Raw genomic sequence first — 20252 nt, forward strand, 5'->3', positions numbered from 1 at the left:
CTCTCCACACCCCTGACAGGGCTGTCAGTCGGTAAGCCAAACCTCCGACTCAGACTCCTAAGGCTATGTGCAAACGTCAGGATTTTCTGCAGAATTTTCCTGAATAAAACCGGACTTTTTCTGCAGGAAATCCGCATGCGTTTTATTCCGCATTTTTGACGCGTTTTTTGCACATTTTTTTTCCGGAGCTTCCCAATGCATTAAATAGCGGAAAAAATGTGAAAAATCTGCAAAATTCAAGAACATGCTGCATTTTTTACCGCGATGCTTTTTTTTTCACGGAAAAAAACGCATCATGTGCACAAAAATTGCAGAATGCATTAAAAATGATCGGATGCTTATGTATGCGTTTTTTAAGCGTTTTTCTGGCGGAAAACGGCTGAAAAAACGCGAAAAATCCTGAACGTGTGCACATAGCCTCGATTTCCAAGACACCGACTCTGACGCTACCAAAATGGGCTCCGACTCCACAGCCCTGCGTATGGCTGTCTGTTCATCACTACAGAAAAATCTATGCCAGTTGTGAGAGGTTAGAATTTCGGTCAATGTCAAGTGTAAATCATAATGCATCTGTTGGCCATGGTAGCCCCTCGGTAAGCCTATACACTTTTTGCTCTTTTAAAAGTAATAAAGCTAATATTATAGAAAGAATTAAAAAACAAAATTGCAAAAATATTGCACCCTATAATTAGCATCTTTCTTTCTGCAGAGAAATAAGGTGAAAATATCGTCATGAATTGTAATGGTCATGTTTAGAAGAACTCAACTTCTAGGCAGATCTTCCACAAGGGCAATTAAATGGACAGTCTCCATGTAGTGAGGAATTTCTACCAGGGCTGTGGAGTCGGTAAGCAAAACCTGCGACTCCTCAATTTCCATGACACCGACTCAGACTCCACAGCCCTCATTTCTACAGGAGATACTGGGACACTTTCTTTCTTTTTTTTTTTTATCTTTGGGGGCTTGCTGCCACCACCAGTCGTTTATACAGGCCGATTGGACACCTGTATAAACGACTGGTGTGAATGATGGATCTTGAGTTAACTACTTTTACCTTTAACTATAATACTGTCTGTGATGACAATGAGACTGCTGAAAAGTTTCCAGAGGAAAAAAAAATACTGTACGAGTCTAGTATTAAGCTTTGTAGCCAATGTGAAAATGGCAAGATTTCTGTTATTTGGTTTTTTATGCAGATTGTGATATGGAAAATGTAAGAAAAAAATCCTCAAAATAAGAATAATAGCCATTTAAGAAAAACCTAATGTTAAACAATAGCAATAGGTCATTTTCTCATGACACATTTCGATTAAGTGTAGACGCCATTTTCAATGATTGAGGATATAATAAAAAAAAAAATGAAAAAAGGTAAACTGTATTGTTAGAAGAAAAAAAATTAAAAAGGAAGAAAATGCAATCATTTACCTGGAGCATGAGAACAACGGTCTTCACTACATTCCACTGTGACTTTCTTCCATCCACAATGACGGTAAACCCTCGAGCTTTACATTTGTCACTGAAAAATAAATTACATTTTTATCAGATTTTGGTATAACTTTTCTGATAAAAAACTGCTCATGACAACGTTAGATGAACTTTTATTTTACACTTCTACTTTAGCTCTACTTACTATACTTGTGGTTTATCATGAAATACTGTAAATTATGGGGCTCCATCATCATACGGCACAACCAAGAAGTATCGGAGCCTACTCCACTTGACGACACTTTAAATTCCAGTCTGGCGCTTAACTATTTACCACGGTACCAAGAACAGAACAATTTGTTCTGCAACTTTCCGGTTGCAGCCTGCAGTATATGGTCCCATCCGAAGCTGACAAATACAGAGAAAGTGACAATCAGGGCTGTGGAGTCGGAGCCCATTTTGGTGGAGTCGGAGCCATGGAAATTGAGGAGTCGGAGTTGGAGGTTTGGCTTACCGACTCCACAGCCCTGGTGACAATAACGAGGAATTTAAGTCTGAGGATATTTCTGTAGGTTATCTGGCATATAAGCCCCTTATATATTTGAACCAATGTGAATGTCAAGATATGAAGGGGCACATACACATTTGATAGGCCCAGGGGTCTCACCTCTAGGACTTGCAACTAGAGGTTGAATGGGGTTCCCTGATCTCCCAAATCAAGTGGCTGCAACATTAAGAAAAAATTGAATGGGTGGTTGCAAGATTGTGTTTATACAGTATATGCATTCCTCCATATTGCAACACCAAAAAGGAAAAGTTCAGAATTCTGGAAATCACAGGATGGATAAAAGAGTTACTGATCTGCACATAATGAAAAAATGGAAGCAAAATTTTCAAAATCTCTCAATTAATTCAGTTCAACTACAAGTTGTACTCGCAGGAATCCCTGCACTTACACACCTCGGCTGCTATCACTGAGGTTATTAATGGTTGTCTGAGATATGTTCTGCTGCGCTAAATGCACTTAGGCAAATCATCAAGAACCGCTGCTGGCAGCTCCTTTTGCCACTGCCGACCAATGTTGTCCCAAATGTGCTCAATGGGAGAGAAGACTGGAGACGCTGCAGGCCATGGTGGCATGTTTCGGCCATGCCAGCGGTTCACCGAAGCACGAGCACCATGTGGTAAGAAATTGTGTTGAAAAACAGCTCCTGGAACACTTTGCAGAATTGGCTGTTCCACTACGAAACTAATGTAGCGCCGAGCTGTTATTGTATCAGGAATGAAGAATAGAGGAGTCCAGAAAGCTTACGTTATTCCAATCGACATGATTATTGCGGGAGCGTGACTGATGTGATGTTTCCTTATGAAGGCCTCTTCATAGCTTTGCCCACGTGGCCTTCAGATATAGACGGAAGACTGGACTAGAGATCTAGCCTCTTCAGCGATGAGTCGCGCTTTGTCATGGATGGAACGATAGCTGGAAATTGGTATATATTTATATAACAGCAGTCCACACCTGCTGGGTGCTGTGAAGGCCCAGGAACGCTCACGGTAGAGTTCTGCCTATTACATGCAAGACTCCATAACGTTAGAAACCTTCTCTTTATAAATGGAAGTTATTGCCCCATGTTTCCATTTTGCCCATTTGGGTTAATGCCATGTTAGTGAGCATGTGCAATACATAGAAGGGTCATGCCTGCACATGCTCAGTAGAGCTCTATTTACACAGGGGACAATGTGTTCCCATTTTAAACATTAATGGGTGTTTGAAAGCAAGGGTACCCTGAACAATCACACATATATCTTCTATCCTGTTGATAGGTGATGAATGGTATTTACAGGCTAAACCTTTTAAGGCCATTTTAATCCTAAAGGTGTTGATAAATTTTAGATGGCCGAACAGAGGTTTCTCAGGACTCCTCCATATACACAAGCGCTTGGCTCATGTGTATTTCATACCTACTTGGATATTTTCGATAGGGGAGGACTGTACGTTTCTACTAGACACCTCTGATGGTGACATATCTCCAGAAAAAAAATAAAAATTCGAAGTATTAAAAATTTATAATCAAACATATCCAATCTCGCCTACCCCTTCCCTGCCGTCTACATCACCTGTTTGGGAAGAGTAAGGAGGCCCCTCGCCCACATCAGGTGGGACAACGTCAATTGAAGGTGTATGGAAGTCTTATGACTACACAATTCTAAAGGCGAGCCTCCAACTTTTCAGAAAAATCTCCCCCCCCAAAAAAAAACAACACCATACTGTGGTGGTATGTAAAGAAATAAAAAATGGAAAATATTCAATGAGCAGAAATGTGAATGTGTGCGAACAACCAACAACATTTCTGTGGGTCAAACAAGAGCAGCCTCCATTCACTGGTTTCTCCAGATGTAGTCAGGTTATTAAAAACTAGCGCCAAAAAGTACAGCGTGAGGCCACCTCATTATTTTCTGTGAAGATTTACGACTATTACTTATTTTGTGCCAGGAATCTAAACTCTACAAAGAGCATTCGCCTTCCGAAATCCCATTTACAAAATCACACTCTCTTTTACACAAAAATAATAGGAAAAAAAAAAATTTGAAGACTGAAAAAAACCAGTTCTGGTGCCCATCTTATTTGCATCTTTATCGGCACTTTTTTTGTATATACGGCAGGTTTTTATTTCCTACATAGAAAGAATCTGAGTAGTGTAAGGATTTGGAGATCGTGGACTCACAGTTTGGTTGGCCTCCAGCAATGAGACATTTATCACTTTTTCCCGCTGCTGGGGGTCTAAGGCAATGTTCACGCGTTGTGTTTTTGCGGCGTTTCTTTATGCAAATTTTCATCTGCATTTCACAGTACCAGCAAAGTCTGGGAGATTTCAGCAAACTCATGCACACAACTCAGGGTTTTTTTCGTGACGGTTTTGTCAAAGATCTGTGTTTCTGCAGAATGAGCACGTCACTTCTTTCAGCGTTTTCCACCCATTGAAAGTAACAGGTAATGCAAAAAAAAAAAAACTGCAAAAACACAGGGGTCAGGTTTTGCTGTGTTTTTGGAGCCAAAACCTGATGAAGTTGAATCAGATTTTTTTTTAATACACTTAACTTTATCAGCGTGCACAAGAGACAAATGTACCTTGACAAAACCGCAGGAGGTACTCGAGGTGCACACATTGTGTTTAGTGCCGCTTGCTTTCAATTAAACGCAGCCTACAATTGGCATACAAAAAAAAACCATGCAAGCAAAGCCGTACAGCGTTGTTACTGCAGATTTCACCCATACTAACGAGTGAAGAAATATCTGCACCTAAAACGCAAGTAGAAAAAACGCAGCAAAAATGTGCTTTTTTCCTGCCAAGTGATGCAGAAATGGTACAGAAATTTCTGGACTAAATACTTACCGTGTGCACAAACTCTTAGGCTGGTTTCACATTTGCGTTTTTTGCCGCTGCGTTTTAGCGCAAAAAAAGCATTTTTTTTCCTATACTTAACATTAAAAACGCATGCGTTCTTTTGCATGCGTTTTGCCGCCACATGCGTTGCAGAAATGCAAAATGTAGTAATTTATAGCGGCATTTTTTTGCCGTAAAAAAACATATTGCTGTCTATGTAAACGCATGCGTTTTTAAGCACATACGTTTGCATGCATTTTTAAACGCATGCGTTTTAATAGGAAAACACAAGAATACACACTGATAAGCCAACCCCAAACCCTAACCCTTACCCTAACCATAAGGGATCCTAACCCTAAGGGTTAGGGTTAGGATCCCTTAGGGTTAGGATCCCTTAGGGTTAGGGATAGGGTTAGGATCCCTTAGAGTTAGGGTTAGAATCCCTTAGGGTTAGGATCCCTTAGGGTTAGGGATAGGGTTAGGATCCCTTAGGGTTAGGATCCCTTAGGGTTAGGATCCCTTATGGTTAGGGATAGGGTTAGGATCCCTTAGGGTTAGGATCCCTTAGGGTTAGGGTTATGGTTAGGATCCCTTAGGGTTAGGGATAGGGTTAGGATCCCCTAGGGTTAGGATCCCTAGGGTCACTAGGGATCCTAACCCTAACCCTAGCTATTTCTGTTTAAAGTGGGCTTTCTTGTTGATTTTGATGATTGGCAGCTGTCACACACTTCTAATCATGTGTTTTAAAAACGCAAACGCAGGAAAAAACATGTAAACGCGTGTAAACGCCGCGTTTGTATTAAAACATGCAAAAACGCATGCGTCTAAAAAACGCGGCGTTTTAACGCGTTTACATGCGTTTTTTTTCACGTGCGTTTGCGTTTAAAACGCTGCGTTTTTAAACGCAAATGTGAAACCAGCCTTAGTGACCAGGAAATATTAACAAAGATGCCACATATTTTACAGCCTGCAGTGGAGTGACATGAAACAAAGGATAAGAGAAGTGCTAGGCCTTCTTCCCCATACAGTTATGTATATAGGCAGTCAGCACTTACGGTAATAACATTTTTCTTCCTACAGTGCAACACTCCTGCCCATCCACTATACAAGAATCTGGTGCACGGGCCCAAGCAATGGAGCTCTTCCATGTGACCCCGTGTGAACGGAGCGGCGCCACGTGCCCCCTTGTGAACGGAGCGGCGCCACGTGTCTCCTTGTGAATGGAGCGGCGTCACGTGTCCCCTTGTGAATGGAGCGGCGCCACGTGTCCCCTTGTGAATGGAGCGGCGCCACGTGCCCCCTTGTGAACGGAGCGGCGCCACGTGTCTCCTTGTGAATGGAGCGGCGCCACGTGTCTCCTTGTGAATGGAGCGGCGTCACGTGTCCCCTTGTGAATGGAGCGGCGCCACGTGTCTCCTTGTGAATGGAGCGGCGTTACGTGTCCCCTTGTGAATGGAGCGGCGTTACGTGTCCCCTTGTGAATGGAGCGGCGTCACGTGTCCCCTTGTGAATGGAGCGGCGTCACGTGTCCCCTTGTGAATGGAGCGGCGCCACGTGCCCCCTTGTGAACGGAGCGGCGCCACGTGTCCCCTTGTGAATGGAGCGGCGCCACGTGTCCCCTTGTGAATGGAGCAGCGCCACGTGGCCCTTGTGAACGGAGCGGCGCCAAGTGGCCCCTTGTGAACAGAGCGGCACCATGTGACCCTTGTGAAAGGAGTGGCACCACGTGCCCCCTTGTGAACGGAGCGGCGTCACGTGTCTCCTTGTGAATGGAGTGGCGTCACGTGACCCCTTGTGAATGGAGCGGCGCCAGGTGGCCCTTGTGAATGGAGCGGCGCCACGTGTCTCCTTGCGAATGGAGCGGCGTCACGTGTCTCCTTGTGAATGGAGTGGCGTCACGTGTCCCCTTGTGAATGGAGCGGCGCCAGGTGGCCCTTGTGAATGGAGCGGCGTCACGTGTCCCCTTGTGAATGGAGCGGCGTCACGTGTCCCCTTGTGAATGGAGCGGCGCCACGTGCCCCCTTGTGAACGGAGCGGCGCCACGTGTCTCCTTGTGAATGGAGCGGCGTCATGTGTCTCCTTGTGAATGGAGTGGCGTCACGTGTCCCCTTGTGAATGGAGCGGCGCCAGGTGGCCCTTGTGAACGGAGCGGCGCCACGTGGCCCCTTGTGAACAGAGCGGCACCATGTGACCCTTGTGAAAGGAGTGGCACCACGTGCCCCCTTGTGAACGGAGCGGCGCCACGTGTCTCCTTGTGAATGGAGCGGCGCCACGCGCCCCCTTGTGAACGGAGCGGCGCCACGTGTCTCCTTGTGAATGGAGCGGCGCCACGCGCCCCCTTGCGAACGGAGCGGCGCCACGTGTCCCCTTGTGAACGGAGCGGCGCCACGTGTCCCCTTGTGAATGGAGCGGCGCCACGTGTCCCCTTGTGAATGGAGCAGCGCCACGTGGCCCTTGTGAACGGAGCGGCGCCAAGTGGCCCCTTGTGAACAGAGCGGCACCATGTGACCCTTGTGAAAGGAGTGGCACCACGTGTCCCCTTGTGAACGGAGCATAGCCACGTGGCCCCTTGTGAACGGAGCATCGTCACGAGGTCCCTTGTGACTGGAGCATCGCCACGTGGCCCCTTGTGAACGGAGCATCGCCATGTGGCCCCTTGTGAACATAGTTGTGCGACATGTTCCCTACGCCACTCATTGCAAGGAGAAAGCCAAGTACAGTGCTTAAGTCTGCAAGCACAGGGTCCTCTCCCCTCTGGACCAGTCTGTCACTGCATATTTGTTTACTGTAAACGATATCTATAACCCTGTATGTAACCCTTTCTCATGTACAGCACCATGGAATTAATGGTGCTATATAAATAAATAATAATAATAGTTGTCACACACAGTCTCAAAGACCATGAATACAGGGGATCGGTGCCTGGGTTGCAGAGTCCCGATCTTGAGACCGCTGGGGGTCAAAATGGTTGGATCCTTAGAAATCAGCAAGTTAACTGTATCTGAAATTAAAGGGATTAACCCTTTAATTTCAGATACAGTTGCTGCTGCTAATGTCTTAACATCATTCATGTTTGCCCCCTCTCCGTATAATCATGGGTAGTAACAGATTTTCAGATAAAGCTGCACATTGGAAACAAATCACACAAAGCATCGTCAAAAGCGAAGCCTGGGATGCCAATGTGTGCGGATCCATTACAGCTGCATGTGACGCACATCTCCCCACCTGGTCTCACACTGGTTTGCTTTGCACTAGGATTACAGCTGGCGTCCTGGGGGTGTACTGTTCAATGTCATTTATGATATTAAGGAGATAGATCATCCTCTGCCAAGATAAAAAGTAGCATGGAGCAATCTCCAGTGACCATATAAAGGCATCAGACCACGGGGCTTTTATACTTGCCAGCTAACTATTGTGACTAATATCCTGCCGCAGTCACAATACTGGGACATCATTTCTAATAACAAAATTCTACTTTTGGAACATAGCGTGTAATGTGGAAGAAACTGTATAGAAACATACATAAAAAGTGCAACATACTAACACACAAGAATAGAACGGTGACAAAGCTGCCCAATAAAGAAGAGATTAGAAAGTAAAAACCTGTAACAGAAATATTCATGGTCTGCAGAATACGGATTGCCATGATGCCAGTCTACAGCCTAGAAACACACAAAAAGGGAAAGTCATCATATTGTGCTGCTATATAGTCTGATCACGTCTGCCGTCCGCAGGGGCCATTACATAGATCAGGTAAAAGCAGATTCCCATAAGTCAGCAGTTGATCATGACAAATAGGAGGATTGATTAGTAATCAATGGGGACAACCTAACGTTCAGTTGAAATAAGTTGTAAAAAAAAAAAAAACTTAAATTAGAACTTTGAGATGGAAACGTGTTTGCCCATTATGTGACCAGAAAAAAACCCTCAAATATTTAGTGTCACCAGAGAAAACATGCTTAGGCGCAGTAACCCCAAACCCACAGCAACCAGATCCTGACTTTCATTTCTCAAAGGTTCTTAAAGAAAATGCAAACAGCACCCTCTTGGCAACCATGGGTAACAGCTCGACTTTTTCCTCTGGATCACTTTTGTTAAATCTTCCCCCTCTCGGTTTAATCAAAAGCTGAAGAGTAAGTGTCTCAGTATGAAAGTAGGGGGTAAGTGAAAATGGAAATACTGTTTAAAAAGTTACATTTGATAAGGTTTTGGGAAGAAATTCACCAGTTTGTGACAGTATTCTGGGGTGTAAAAGTCACAGAAGACATTTGAAAAAAAAAAAAAAAATGATAGCAAGCTTTGGTAGACGAGGTGCGAGCAGGTTTGTCCAAAAACTGGAAAATTCCAGCAAAAATACACAGTCGCTGCCAAACATTTGAGACGGACACAAATTTTGGTTTCCACAAAGGTTGTTACTTCAGTGTTCTTAGATCTTTTAGCCGGCGGTTTCTATGGTTACTGAAGTACAATTATAAAGATTTCAGTAGATTTTAAACTTTTATTGACAAATACATCAAATTTATGCAAAGACTTAATATTTACAGGCTCTCAACGAGATTGAGATCTGGGAAGATTTTTGACCATGGACCCAAAATTTTGATGTTTTGTTCACCGAGCCAATTATCACTTTTTCCTTGTGACGTGGCCTCCATGATGCTGGAAAAAGCATTGGCCATCATCAAACTGCTCCTGGAACGTTGGAAGAAGTTGCTCTAGGAGGATGATTAGATGCTACTCTTTATTCCTGGCAGTGTTCTTTCGTAAAATTTTGAGTGAGCCCCCTCCATGGATGAAAAGCAACCCAACACATGAGTGGTCTCCGGGTGATTTAGTGTTGGCAGGACATAGGAATCATGGTAGGGCTCACAATTTATTCTCCGAACAATTATTCCTTCAGATATCTCAAACAGCCTGAAGTGGACTTCATCAGAGAAAATAACTTTACCCCAGTCCTCGGCAGTCCCTGTAATTCATGCAAAGTTATTTTCTCTGATGAAGCCCCCTTCAGACTGTCTGAGACATCAGGAAAAAATGATTGTACAGAGGAGAAAAGGTGAGGACTGAAATGTGTCATGTCAACAGTAGAACACAGGGGCACTGGCCCGAGCCGAGCACTGCTGTGTATGGGCAAGTCGGGAAAAATAGCAAGTCAATAGTTCGGCCAACAGCTTGTGTATGAGGGACATTTGTTGCCCGTAGAGACCTTTGATAGTGGCTCATCTCTTGCGAGATCAAAAAAAGGAAGTTGAAATTCAATATCTCCAATCCTTCTCCCCCACATCATCAGTCTGTGAAAAGCCTTCGCATTAGATGGTTGATAACAGGGCTGTGGAGTCAGAGTCTGTATCCATTTTGGTGGAGTCGAACTCAGTATAAGGCTGTGTGCGCACATTACGGATTTTTCGTGCTTTTCAAAACGCATAAAAAACGCACACATATGCATCCCATCATTTAGAATCCATTCCGCAAATTTTGTGCACATGTTGCGTTTTTTTTCCGTGAAAAAAATGCATCGCGGAAAAAAACGCAGCATGTTCATTAATTTTGAGGATTTTTCGCGGATTTCCCACTATATTATTGCATTGGGAAATCTCCAGAAAAAAAAAAACGCAAAAAATCCGCAAAAAAATGCGCAAAAACCGCAAGAAAAACGCAAAAAAAAAAAGCATGCGGATTTCTTGCAGAAAATGTCCGGTTTTGCGCAGGAAATTCCTGCAAGAAATCCTGACGTGTGCACATAGCCTAAAATGGACCGATTCAGACTCCTAAAATATATAATAAATTGGGTACAGTAGTACAATGCAGGATGTGCTGTAAATGTTTTCAGAATAACTTGGGGAAAGTTATGAAATCTATATATATAATCGTCTAAGGGGCACTTCCGTCTGTTTGTCTCTCTTTCTGTCTGTTTGTCATAGAAATCCCGCTTCGCGACCAATCAGCGACGGGCACAGTCCGGCCGCGAATTCGCCCCTTCCTACTCTCAGTCAGTGCCCGCTCCATAATCCCCTCCAGTCAGCGCTCACACAGGGTTAATGGCTGTGTTACACCGCATTATGCCGCGGTGTAACGCAGTCCGTTAACGCTGCTATTAACTCTGTGTGACCAACTTTTGATGCCTATGCAGCATCAATAGTAAAAAGATCTAATGTTAAAAATAATTTAAAAAAAAATAATCATTATATTCTCACCTTCCGGCGCCTTTCCCGCTCCTCGAGAAGCTCCGGGCCATGCATTTCAGTCTCGCGAGATGATGACGTAGCGGTCTTGCGAGACCGCTACGTCATCATCTCGCGAAACCGCAATGCATTCTTGGGACCGGAGCGTCGCGAGGAGCATCGCTAAACGCCTCGCATGGATCCAGGGGCCGACGGAAGGTATATAACTATTTTTTATTTTAGTTTTTTTTTTTTTTTAACAGGGATATGGTGCAAACATTGCTATATACTACGTGAGCTGCGTTATATACTGCGTGGGCTGTGCTATATACTACATGGCTGGGCAATATACTACGTGGGCTGTGCTATATACTGCGTGGGCTGTGCTATACACTGCATGGGCTGTGTTATACACTGCGTGGGCTGTGCTATATACTACGTGGGCTGTGCTATATACTACGTGGCCTGTGCTATATGCTATGTGGGCTGTGTTATATGCTACTTGGCTGTGGTATATTTCTCTGCTGTATCCGTGCATCATGAATAGTGGTATGTGTTAAAAAGGGGGGCCCACTGAGACTCTTTCGCCGGGGCCCTCAAAAACCCGGAGCCGGCCCTGGCTTCACTGATTGTTCCCGGCCGGGCATGACCAATCAGCGACAGGTGCAGTCCGGCCACGAAATTTGAACCACGCTTCGCTAATTGGTCGCGCCCGTCCGGCCGAATCCTGTGTATAAATTGCATTATTCTGAAAACTTCATAAATAAACTACATACATATTCTAGAATATCCGATGCGTTAGAATCGGGCCACCATCTAGTGTCCTATAAATGTCTGTTCTGTTTCTGATCCAAGTATCTCTGCTTTTACTTGAGATGAATCTGTGCTGCACTTTATGTACATGCTCAGTAGTGACCAGAGCTGAGGAGTCGGAGTCAGGGAAATTGAGGAGTCGGAGTCAGGGAAATTGAGGAGTCGGAGTCAGGGAAATTGAGGAGTCGGAGTCAGGGAAATTGAGGAGTCGGAGTCAGGGAAATTGAGGAGTCGGAGTCAGGGAAATTGAGGAGTCGGAGTCAGGGAAATTGAGGAGTCGGAGTCAGGGAAATTGAGGAGTCGGAGTCAGGGAAATTGAGGAGTCGGAGCCAGGGAAATTGAGGAGTCGGAGCCAGGGAAATTGAGGAGTCGGAGCCAGGGAAATTGAGGAGTCGGAGTCAGGGAAATTGAGGAGTCGGAGTCAGGGAAATTGAGGAGTCGGAGTCAGGAAAATTGAGGAGTCGGAGTCAGGGAAATTGAGGAGTCGGAGTCAGGGAAATTGAGGAGTCGGAGTCAGGGAAATTGAGGAGTCAGAGCCAGGGAAATTGAGGAGTCGGAGTCAGGGAAATTGAGGAGTCGGAGTCAGGGAAATTGAGGAGTCGGAAGTTTGGCTTACCGACTTCACAGCCCTGGCTTATAGTTTTGGCTAACTTTTGTCTAACTTTAACCTCTATGGAAACAAAACTTACATTTCACTGTAAAATATATTCTCTTGGGCATAAATGTGAAAAATCATATAAATAAAAGTAGCACATTTTAGATTGGCTTAGGGCATTGGTGGAAGGTGGGCTCCCATCTTTCACACCCCATATATTCCAAGCATGACTTTCAATAATATGTATCTGGAGAACCCCTTTACTAATACTTCCTTATTTATGCTGACCACAATTTCCACTGTTGCCATAACTCTTTGGTATTGGCCTCGCCCATGGTATGGCTTTATCATCTAATCTAAATACAAATACATCTCTGTTTATATATTAATTCCAAAATAGATTCTAATTGAAAAAAATGTATCTGGATAAATAACTTGACAGGTTAATACGCCGTCTTCCTAGATATGTAAAGAACAATCATTGCCAATTCTATGTCCAACCCAGGCAGTCAAATACAAAGTTAACAAGCCGTGGCGTGCTTTTCTTTAACTGTACTACTAACGAATTCCGGTTTTAACCGAGTAAAAAGAAGAGTGTCTGATCATAAAACACGTTGTAAAAAGCTGGATGTGACCGGCGCAAAAGTTCACTCCAATTTATTCATGCCAGAGGTAACAGTCACCTTGGGATGCTGAGCAGGTAGTCCAGGGTGACACTCAGCTCATCCATGTTTGTCTGTTCGGAGCACAATGGGATTGTCAGAATGAGGCCGCTTCTTCTGTCCTTTCCGCCTGCAGAGAGAATGCACAATGTTAGCAGTGGGAAGGTGCCCTTTGAGTCTTGCTAGGTTCTGCTAGGAAGAGAAAAAGTAGAGCTTGGCCTCTAACCAAAGGAATAGTTATTTGGAAAAGCCATGTGGGTCGCGGGGCATAATTTAGAACTTAATAAGGAGAAAAACTTTAAAAGCTGAAACATTAGTAAGTGCATAAAAGCGATAATGATATGCAAAGACAACAAAAGGAATCATAATAGGAATATGGACATTGTATTCTTCTGTCCGCCTTATTTTACGAGCATGAAACAAAACTCAAATTCTTAAAGAGGTTATCTAATGAATTACGATTGTTTTTCACATGTTAATATATTCTTAGTTGATGCTTTGTTTTAAATTTAATTTCAGAAATCAATACACAAAAATAAGTAACTATTCTTTAGATCTTATCAGAGGCATCCTGTCACGGGGTTACCGCGTCAGAGCAGAGCCAGAAGACTGCAGCGTCTGATGGCTCATGCTTCACCCCTGAGAAGAAGCACTTCTCTGGTGTATTAAATGTGTTTGCTTTCTTTCAGCGGACAGGGGTTGATCGGCGATGTGGAAATCCATGCACTCAGCTGTGCTCTGTTAATCGCTCCTCTTTCCTATAAAAGCTAGGCCTGCTGGGCAGGTCCTTGTCGGAGTTAGCACTTGCTAGATATACCTGGAGAAAGAGAAGCTGGTGTCTGGAGTGCTGGAGGAGTTTATTGCGCGACTGTTGCTTGGTTTGTTCGCTTGGAAATTCCTCATCCTTACCTGCCTTATTTTCATCCCTCCTTCCTATACACCCTGGTGAATACCTCTGTTATTTGTGAGAGTATATTTTGGGTGAGCGTAGTTTTCTTTTACCCTTGTCTTGCTTCCTCTGTTTGTCGGGTTTGTGTACTGCGGTACACTGTAGCGCCTGTCTTCCCCGGGTGGGGGAAAGGGATTATCGCAGGGCTACAGCTAGGAAACAGGGCAAGGGTGGAGGCCCAGGCATCCTTGCCATTTGAGGTATCCCAGGGAATAGGGCGAGTTAGGGCGCCCCCTAGTGTTAGGGACAGGAAAGGTGCCCCTGGTCCCAGTTTACTCGCCAGTTCTATTGTGACACACCCGCTTCCTTCCCCTTGTGGACTGATCATTTTAAAATTATTTACAGGTAAACGGAGACAGGAGATGACAGTTGCTGCTGATAAAAGTCTATCACACCAAATAAACCCAGACTCATAGTAGAACAGTGGCCAGAGAACGTATCTCGGCTCACTTCACATGCTACTCCCCATATAACAATATGCATATAGGAGGACAACGGGAGTTTTTAGGAAAAGATACATATTTATTAGAAAACTAGTAAAAAGATTAACACACAATTAAAAAACACCAATGAAAAATACCAGAGGTACATACATGTATATATATATAAAGTGTGGACCAAATGTAACCATACTCAAATATGACACAAATAAGATCCTAAATCTCCTAAGCAACCCCCAGGAGCGGAGAAAAATACCCCCTAATGGCAAAACAACCTACACACCCCATGTCCTGCAAGTATAGCCATTGTGGCTGTGTGCATGTGGGAAGGTCATGAATGCAACAAAGGGAGACACATCCTACCGCAAACAAGGGTGGAGATGAAGTGTGTCCCAGGGAACCATATGGATCTAACAACGATAATAACTGTAGAAATCTCTCTCCTGGGACCCCACATAGACCATTGATCTTACCACATGAAAATGCCCCCTGGATTGGCCGCTACCCCCGACGCGCGTTTCGCTGCCGTTGTGCTGCTTTCTCAAGGGGCACAACGGCAGCGAAACGCGCGTCGGGGGTAGCGCCCAGTTGGTGACAGTTGGTGCTCAGGAGATTCTATGGAAAAGGGAGGAGCTAGAGGATACACAGACATTCTGTTACAAGTGCTCCTGAAATGACAATTACGCTTCAAAATTCCAAAGACTAATAGAGTAAGGGGTGTGGCATTCTGCAGTGCACACAATATCCGCCAATGGTCCAGCCCCCCAAAGGCCACATAGTCTGACCCCCTTATCTCACAGCTTACTCAGCCGATAATACTGACAGCACCTCCTAGATCAGTCACATGATCATGTCAATAGGTCTCTGGAGTTAGGTGAATACAGATTGTGGGGAAGGTAACCGGGAAAGTGGCGGCAAAGGATTGACATTTTACATCACAACGTTTTGTAACTATTTTAATAGTTTGGACAGAGCCATTAACATTAAATTAACCCCTGTATAAGATCTCCCAAAAAAGATGCTGCTTACAGGGTCTGCTGTTTTAAGACCCCAATAATCAGCTGTAATCTCTGATGGGAAGGCTCTTTTATTAGTGTTGCTGGATATATAAAACACCAGCGACTCCACTATTTAATTGGCGCCGTCATAAACTAACAGCGGCATTTAAACTAACAGCAGCGGGTAGAGCCAACTCCAGGTGCTGCTGTTACAGGCAGACGCTGGCTGTGTTACACATGGGGAATCTGCCTGCTATGGTGCGGGCTTCGTTCCTGAGCCCATTCCATACACCGGCTGGGGCCATAGATAATACATTTACATTATGTGGTTTCTATAGGGTTAAGAAAGCACCTCTTTTTATATAATAGACAAGCGAGTGGACATACTGCAATCAACTCCCAACTGGTTAAAAGACTCCGAGATGGTGCTTATTTATACTCATACACAGCAATAAGATGTCACAATTTAAAGGGAACCTGTCGCCCCCAAAATCGAAGGTGAGCTAATCCCCCCCGGCATCAGAAGAGGACGTCATCCTATGAAGATGGGAGGCCCTGGACCGGACCACGACGCCCCTCGGATCGGACGGCCCCTGGGTGAGTATAATCAAACCTCTTTTTCTCATCTTTCAGGATACATTAGGGGTTTATCTACAGCATTCCAGAATGCTGTAGATAAGCCCCGGATGCCAGTGGGCTTAGCTCACCTTTGATTTTGGGGGCGACAGGTTCTCTTTAAATCTTTTTAACACAAGACTTCCTTCATCTGACCCAAGTTTCGCCTTTAGTCCGGCTTCTTCTGGATCACAATCATGATTTAAAGTGAACATGTCACCAGGTTTGGCTGATAGGAGATATCACTTTCAGGGCTGATATACATACAACATTCTATAATGCTGTATATCTGCCCCCAACCCGACCTGTGAGAGAAGAAAAATAACTTTTATTATACTCACCTATGGAGCGGTCCAGTCCGTTGGGCGTCGATGTTCTTGGTCCGGCGCCTCCCATCTTCTTACGATCCCTGTCCTCCTGCTTTCTTCCTGTGGATGACGCGTCCCTTCCTCATTCGCACAGTCTCCTCGGCACCGCGCTCCTGTGCAGGCCTCTTTGACCTTTCCCGGCACATGCGCACTTCAGTACTTTGCACTGCCCTCGACAGGGCAGAGAAGAACGCCTGCACAGGAGTGCGGTGCAGAGGAGACGCGTCATCCACACGAAGCAAGCAGGCAGGTGGCATCGCAAGCAGAAGGAAGCCGCCAGAGGAAGACCAGCGACACCCATCGGACCGGACCGCCCCACAGGTTTGTATAATGAAAGTTATTTTTCTTCTCTTTTCGTATCTCTTACCTAGGATCCCTTAAAATAACAATGGCTCCAACACTACTAGGATTCCTTCCCTTCAGTATCATAAAGCAGGACAAGTTAAGTATGAATAAACATCATTACAGAGCCTTTACATCAGTTGGGAGTTGACTGCACTTTGTTCGATTGCTTGCTTTTCTCCTGAACAGAAAGAAATGGTGTGTTTAATCCAAGCACGAAGGTGTGGTGCTAAGTCCCGAAACTGGTTAGTATTAAACGTCAATTCTGCACAGATAGAAGAGGTTGTTCCTGGATATTTTGTATCTGGATCCTCGGTGAAGCGCAACAATTAATTTACTGACTTTGGAGGGATCAGACACTTCAGATTGTGTAATATAGATAGACTCAGTAAGGCTTATATTTTTGGTGTTTCGCCATTACAAAGAACACAACAGAAAACCAAAACTTTAAAATCAGGACCACACAAGCTTTCCATTATCTTCACTTTAGACTGTCACATAGTGAATGTTGCTACGTTTTTGGCTACTTGCAGGACACTCTACATTCCCGTACCCTGTGGTCGTGAGACTGATGGTCTAGCTTCTCCCGACCTAAGCAATCTAGTAATAAAAAGAGAAGCTGGGAATTGGCTGTCACAAGCTTGGTGCTATGCAATTAACCTGCATCTTTAATGAGAGCCGCTTTATGACCAGAGCAAAGTCAGGGAACAGATTCAGTCCGCAACCGTTTCGAAGGCTGGGACACAGTATGACTTCTTCCTGAAAGGCATATGAATAAACCCTGCAAACTCTGGCCCGACGAATAGAATAAAAATCCTCATAAAACGAATTGCAGGTGCAAGTGAACCAGCGTGGAAAGAAATATGGCATCCAGCCTTGGCAAGGGCGCAGTCACACTGCTGGCGCTGCCAGCTCTCATTCCTTTGTGATGGTGCGAAGTTCAGAAAATAAAGCAACGAGAACGCTTGGATGCCAATCAGTGATTTCGATGGCCACAGATGGGCTGACAACTCCACGCCGCTATTGTACACCATGCAATTATACTGTGCATCAATACTCAGTTTATAGACGGCTCCGCTGGTCGTGATAAATTTTTTTTTTTTTTAAACTACATTTGGCTAAAGGACTTTTGAAATTAATAATTTACAAAATTGGTCATTGTTATTATAGTCACCAACAGCGGTCTATTGTCCTAAATGGATATCTTAATGGCTAGTGCAGAGGCGTAGCTAAGGGTTCAGCTCAGGGGGAGCGAACCATCTGAGTGGGCCCCTAAACCTTGATTACAACTATGGTGGCACACTTTAATCATGGGTATAGGGGGAACCTCAGCAGATGATCCTGATGTAATTGAAAATGTATAATGGCCCCCGCATTAGCCCCCACGTTGTATCTCCCTTGGATTCTGGTCTCTGTCCCTTTCTGTGGGCTGCAAATTGCAGATAAAAACAATCAGTAAATGCATATAGAGTCCACCATATGAGAATAGGTCCCTGAATAAATCCAGGTAACCCTGGGGATTTTTATTGTTTATATAAATGGCATTTTCATGTTTGTTACCTTGTATTTACCGATATGAGATGAGACACACTGGACTGATAGGACCCTGACCCCGGCTACAGGACCACATTACAAGAGATAGAGAGAGAGATGCTGAGAGAGAGACAGAGAGAGACTGAGAGACAGAGAGACTGAGACAGAGAGACAGAGAGAGACTGACAGAGAGACAGAGAGAGCGAGAAAGAGAGACTGACTCAGAAACTGAGATCGAGACAGAGAGAGCGAGACAGAGAGAACAAGACAGAGAGAGCAAGACAGAGAGACCGAGACTGAGACAAACAGAGAGAGTGAGACAGAGACTGAGAGACACAGAGAGAGACTGCCAGAGAGTGACAGAGACAGAGAGAAAGACACAGAGAGCGAGACAGAGAGCGAGACAGAGCGAGACCTTGACTGAGAGAGACAGACAGAGACTGAGACAGACAAAGAGACAGAGACTGAAGAGACAGAGAGACTGACAGAGACTGAGAGTGAGACAGAGAGCGCGAGACAGAGAAAGAGCGAGACTGAGAGAGAGACTAAGACAGAGACAAACAGAGCGAGACAAAGACTGAGCCAGAGAGAGACTGCCAGGGAGTGACAAAGACTGACAGAGACACAGAGAGAGACTGAGTGAGCGAGACAGAGAGCGAGCGAGACAGAGAGCGAGCGAGCGACTGACCCGGAGAGACATTTAGAGAGACAGAGAGAGCGAGACAGAGAGAGCGAGACAGAGAGAGCGAGACAGAGAGCGCGAGACAGAGAGGGCGAGACAGAGAGGGCGAGACAGAGAGGGCGAGACAGAGAGGGCGAGACAGAGAGGGCGAGACAGAGAGGGCGAGACAGAGAGGGCGAGACAGAGAGAGCGAGACAGTGAGAGAGACAGAGTGACAGACAGAGAGAGCAAGACAGAGAGTGAGAGAGATAGAGTGAGACAGAGAGTGAGACTGAGAGAGACTGACAGAGACAGAGCAAAATGGATGCAAGAAACCTCAGGGACTTGTCAGGAGGGGAACCTTGTCCTGCCTCCTTCTCACTGCACAGTGCAGTCACCTCCAGCCCCTGCAGCCTGAGCTCCTAGGTCCTATCTCCTGTATATGCAGGGCTCAGGGAGGGAAGAAGCAGCGTCCTGAAGTCTCTTCAGCAGACACCACACAGCCGGCAATGTGTGTGTGTCTGCAGCATGCTCTGCTGGAGGCAGCAGGTACAGTGCCGGCACCCAGCGTCCCCGGACACATGCTTCTCTACAGAACAGACCGCGGCAGTGCAGGGAGATTCTGTCCCTGCTCTACCGCAGAGCTCAACTATATTGGCGTGCACAGCAGGCTAATATAGTTAAGGGTAGCGTAGCTCCAGGTGGGCCCCCTCTGAGCTCCGGGCCCGGGGCGACCGCACCCTCTGCCCCCCTGGTAGCAACGCTACTGGGCTATTGGCAACAATAATTGTATTCTTTTGCTTGTGGATTGCTTTGATTAGATCATATTTATCGGATACCACTGATAATCTGTTATTTTTTTATTTTATTTTTTTAAAGAACCAGGTGACTCCTATTAATCAAGTAAAAACTAATTCCAGTCGCCAGCTAGCCAATGCGAATGGAAATTAAGATGGTACGGTAAGTACCGTATCTTAAAAGGGTCTTCCCATCTAAGTGAAACATAAGCGACCTCCCCGACATAAGGGACCTCCCCGACATAAGAGACCTCCCCGACATAAGGGACCTCCTCGACATAAGGGACCTCCTCGACATAAGGGACCTCCTCGACATAAGGGACCTCCTCGACATAAGGGACCTCCCCAACATATGGGACCTCACCAACATATGGGACCTCCCCACCAATATGGACACTGAATAGGCAGCAGCACTGGTCTAGACCAACAATGGCTCGAGACTGGTTTAGTAGTAGAGTATGTGGAAGTGCCAAGATTCTAGATTGCAGAGTGGAAGATAATCCACTAATA

The 20252-nt window shown here is 45.2% G+C and overlaps 1 protein-coding gene across 1 annotated transcript in view; it reads right to left on the reverse strand.

Moving 5' to 3' along the window:
• SESTD1 (SEC14 and spectrin domain containing 1) overlaps nt 1–20252 on the reverse strand; it is a 166682-nt gene that overhangs the window by 86687 nt on the left and 59743 nt on the right. Inside the window, exons 3-4 of the mRNA XM_069733220.1 lie at nt 13061–13169; nt 1426–1516 (exon numbers count right to left, since the gene is read on the reverse strand). Of these exons, the coding sequence (XP_069589321.1) occupies nt 1426–1516; nt 13061–13169 (200 nt within the window). The remainder of the gene's footprint in view (nt 1–1425; nt 1517–13060; nt 13170–20252) is intronic.

Source organism: Ranitomeya imitator, chromosome 7 (assembly GCF_032444005.1).
Source record: "Ranitomeya imitator isolate aRanImi1 chromosome 7, aRanImi1.pri, whole genome shotgun sequence".
Classification (NCBI taxonomy): domain Eukaryota; kingdom Metazoa; phylum Chordata; class Amphibia; order Anura; family Dendrobatidae; genus Ranitomeya; species Ranitomeya imitator.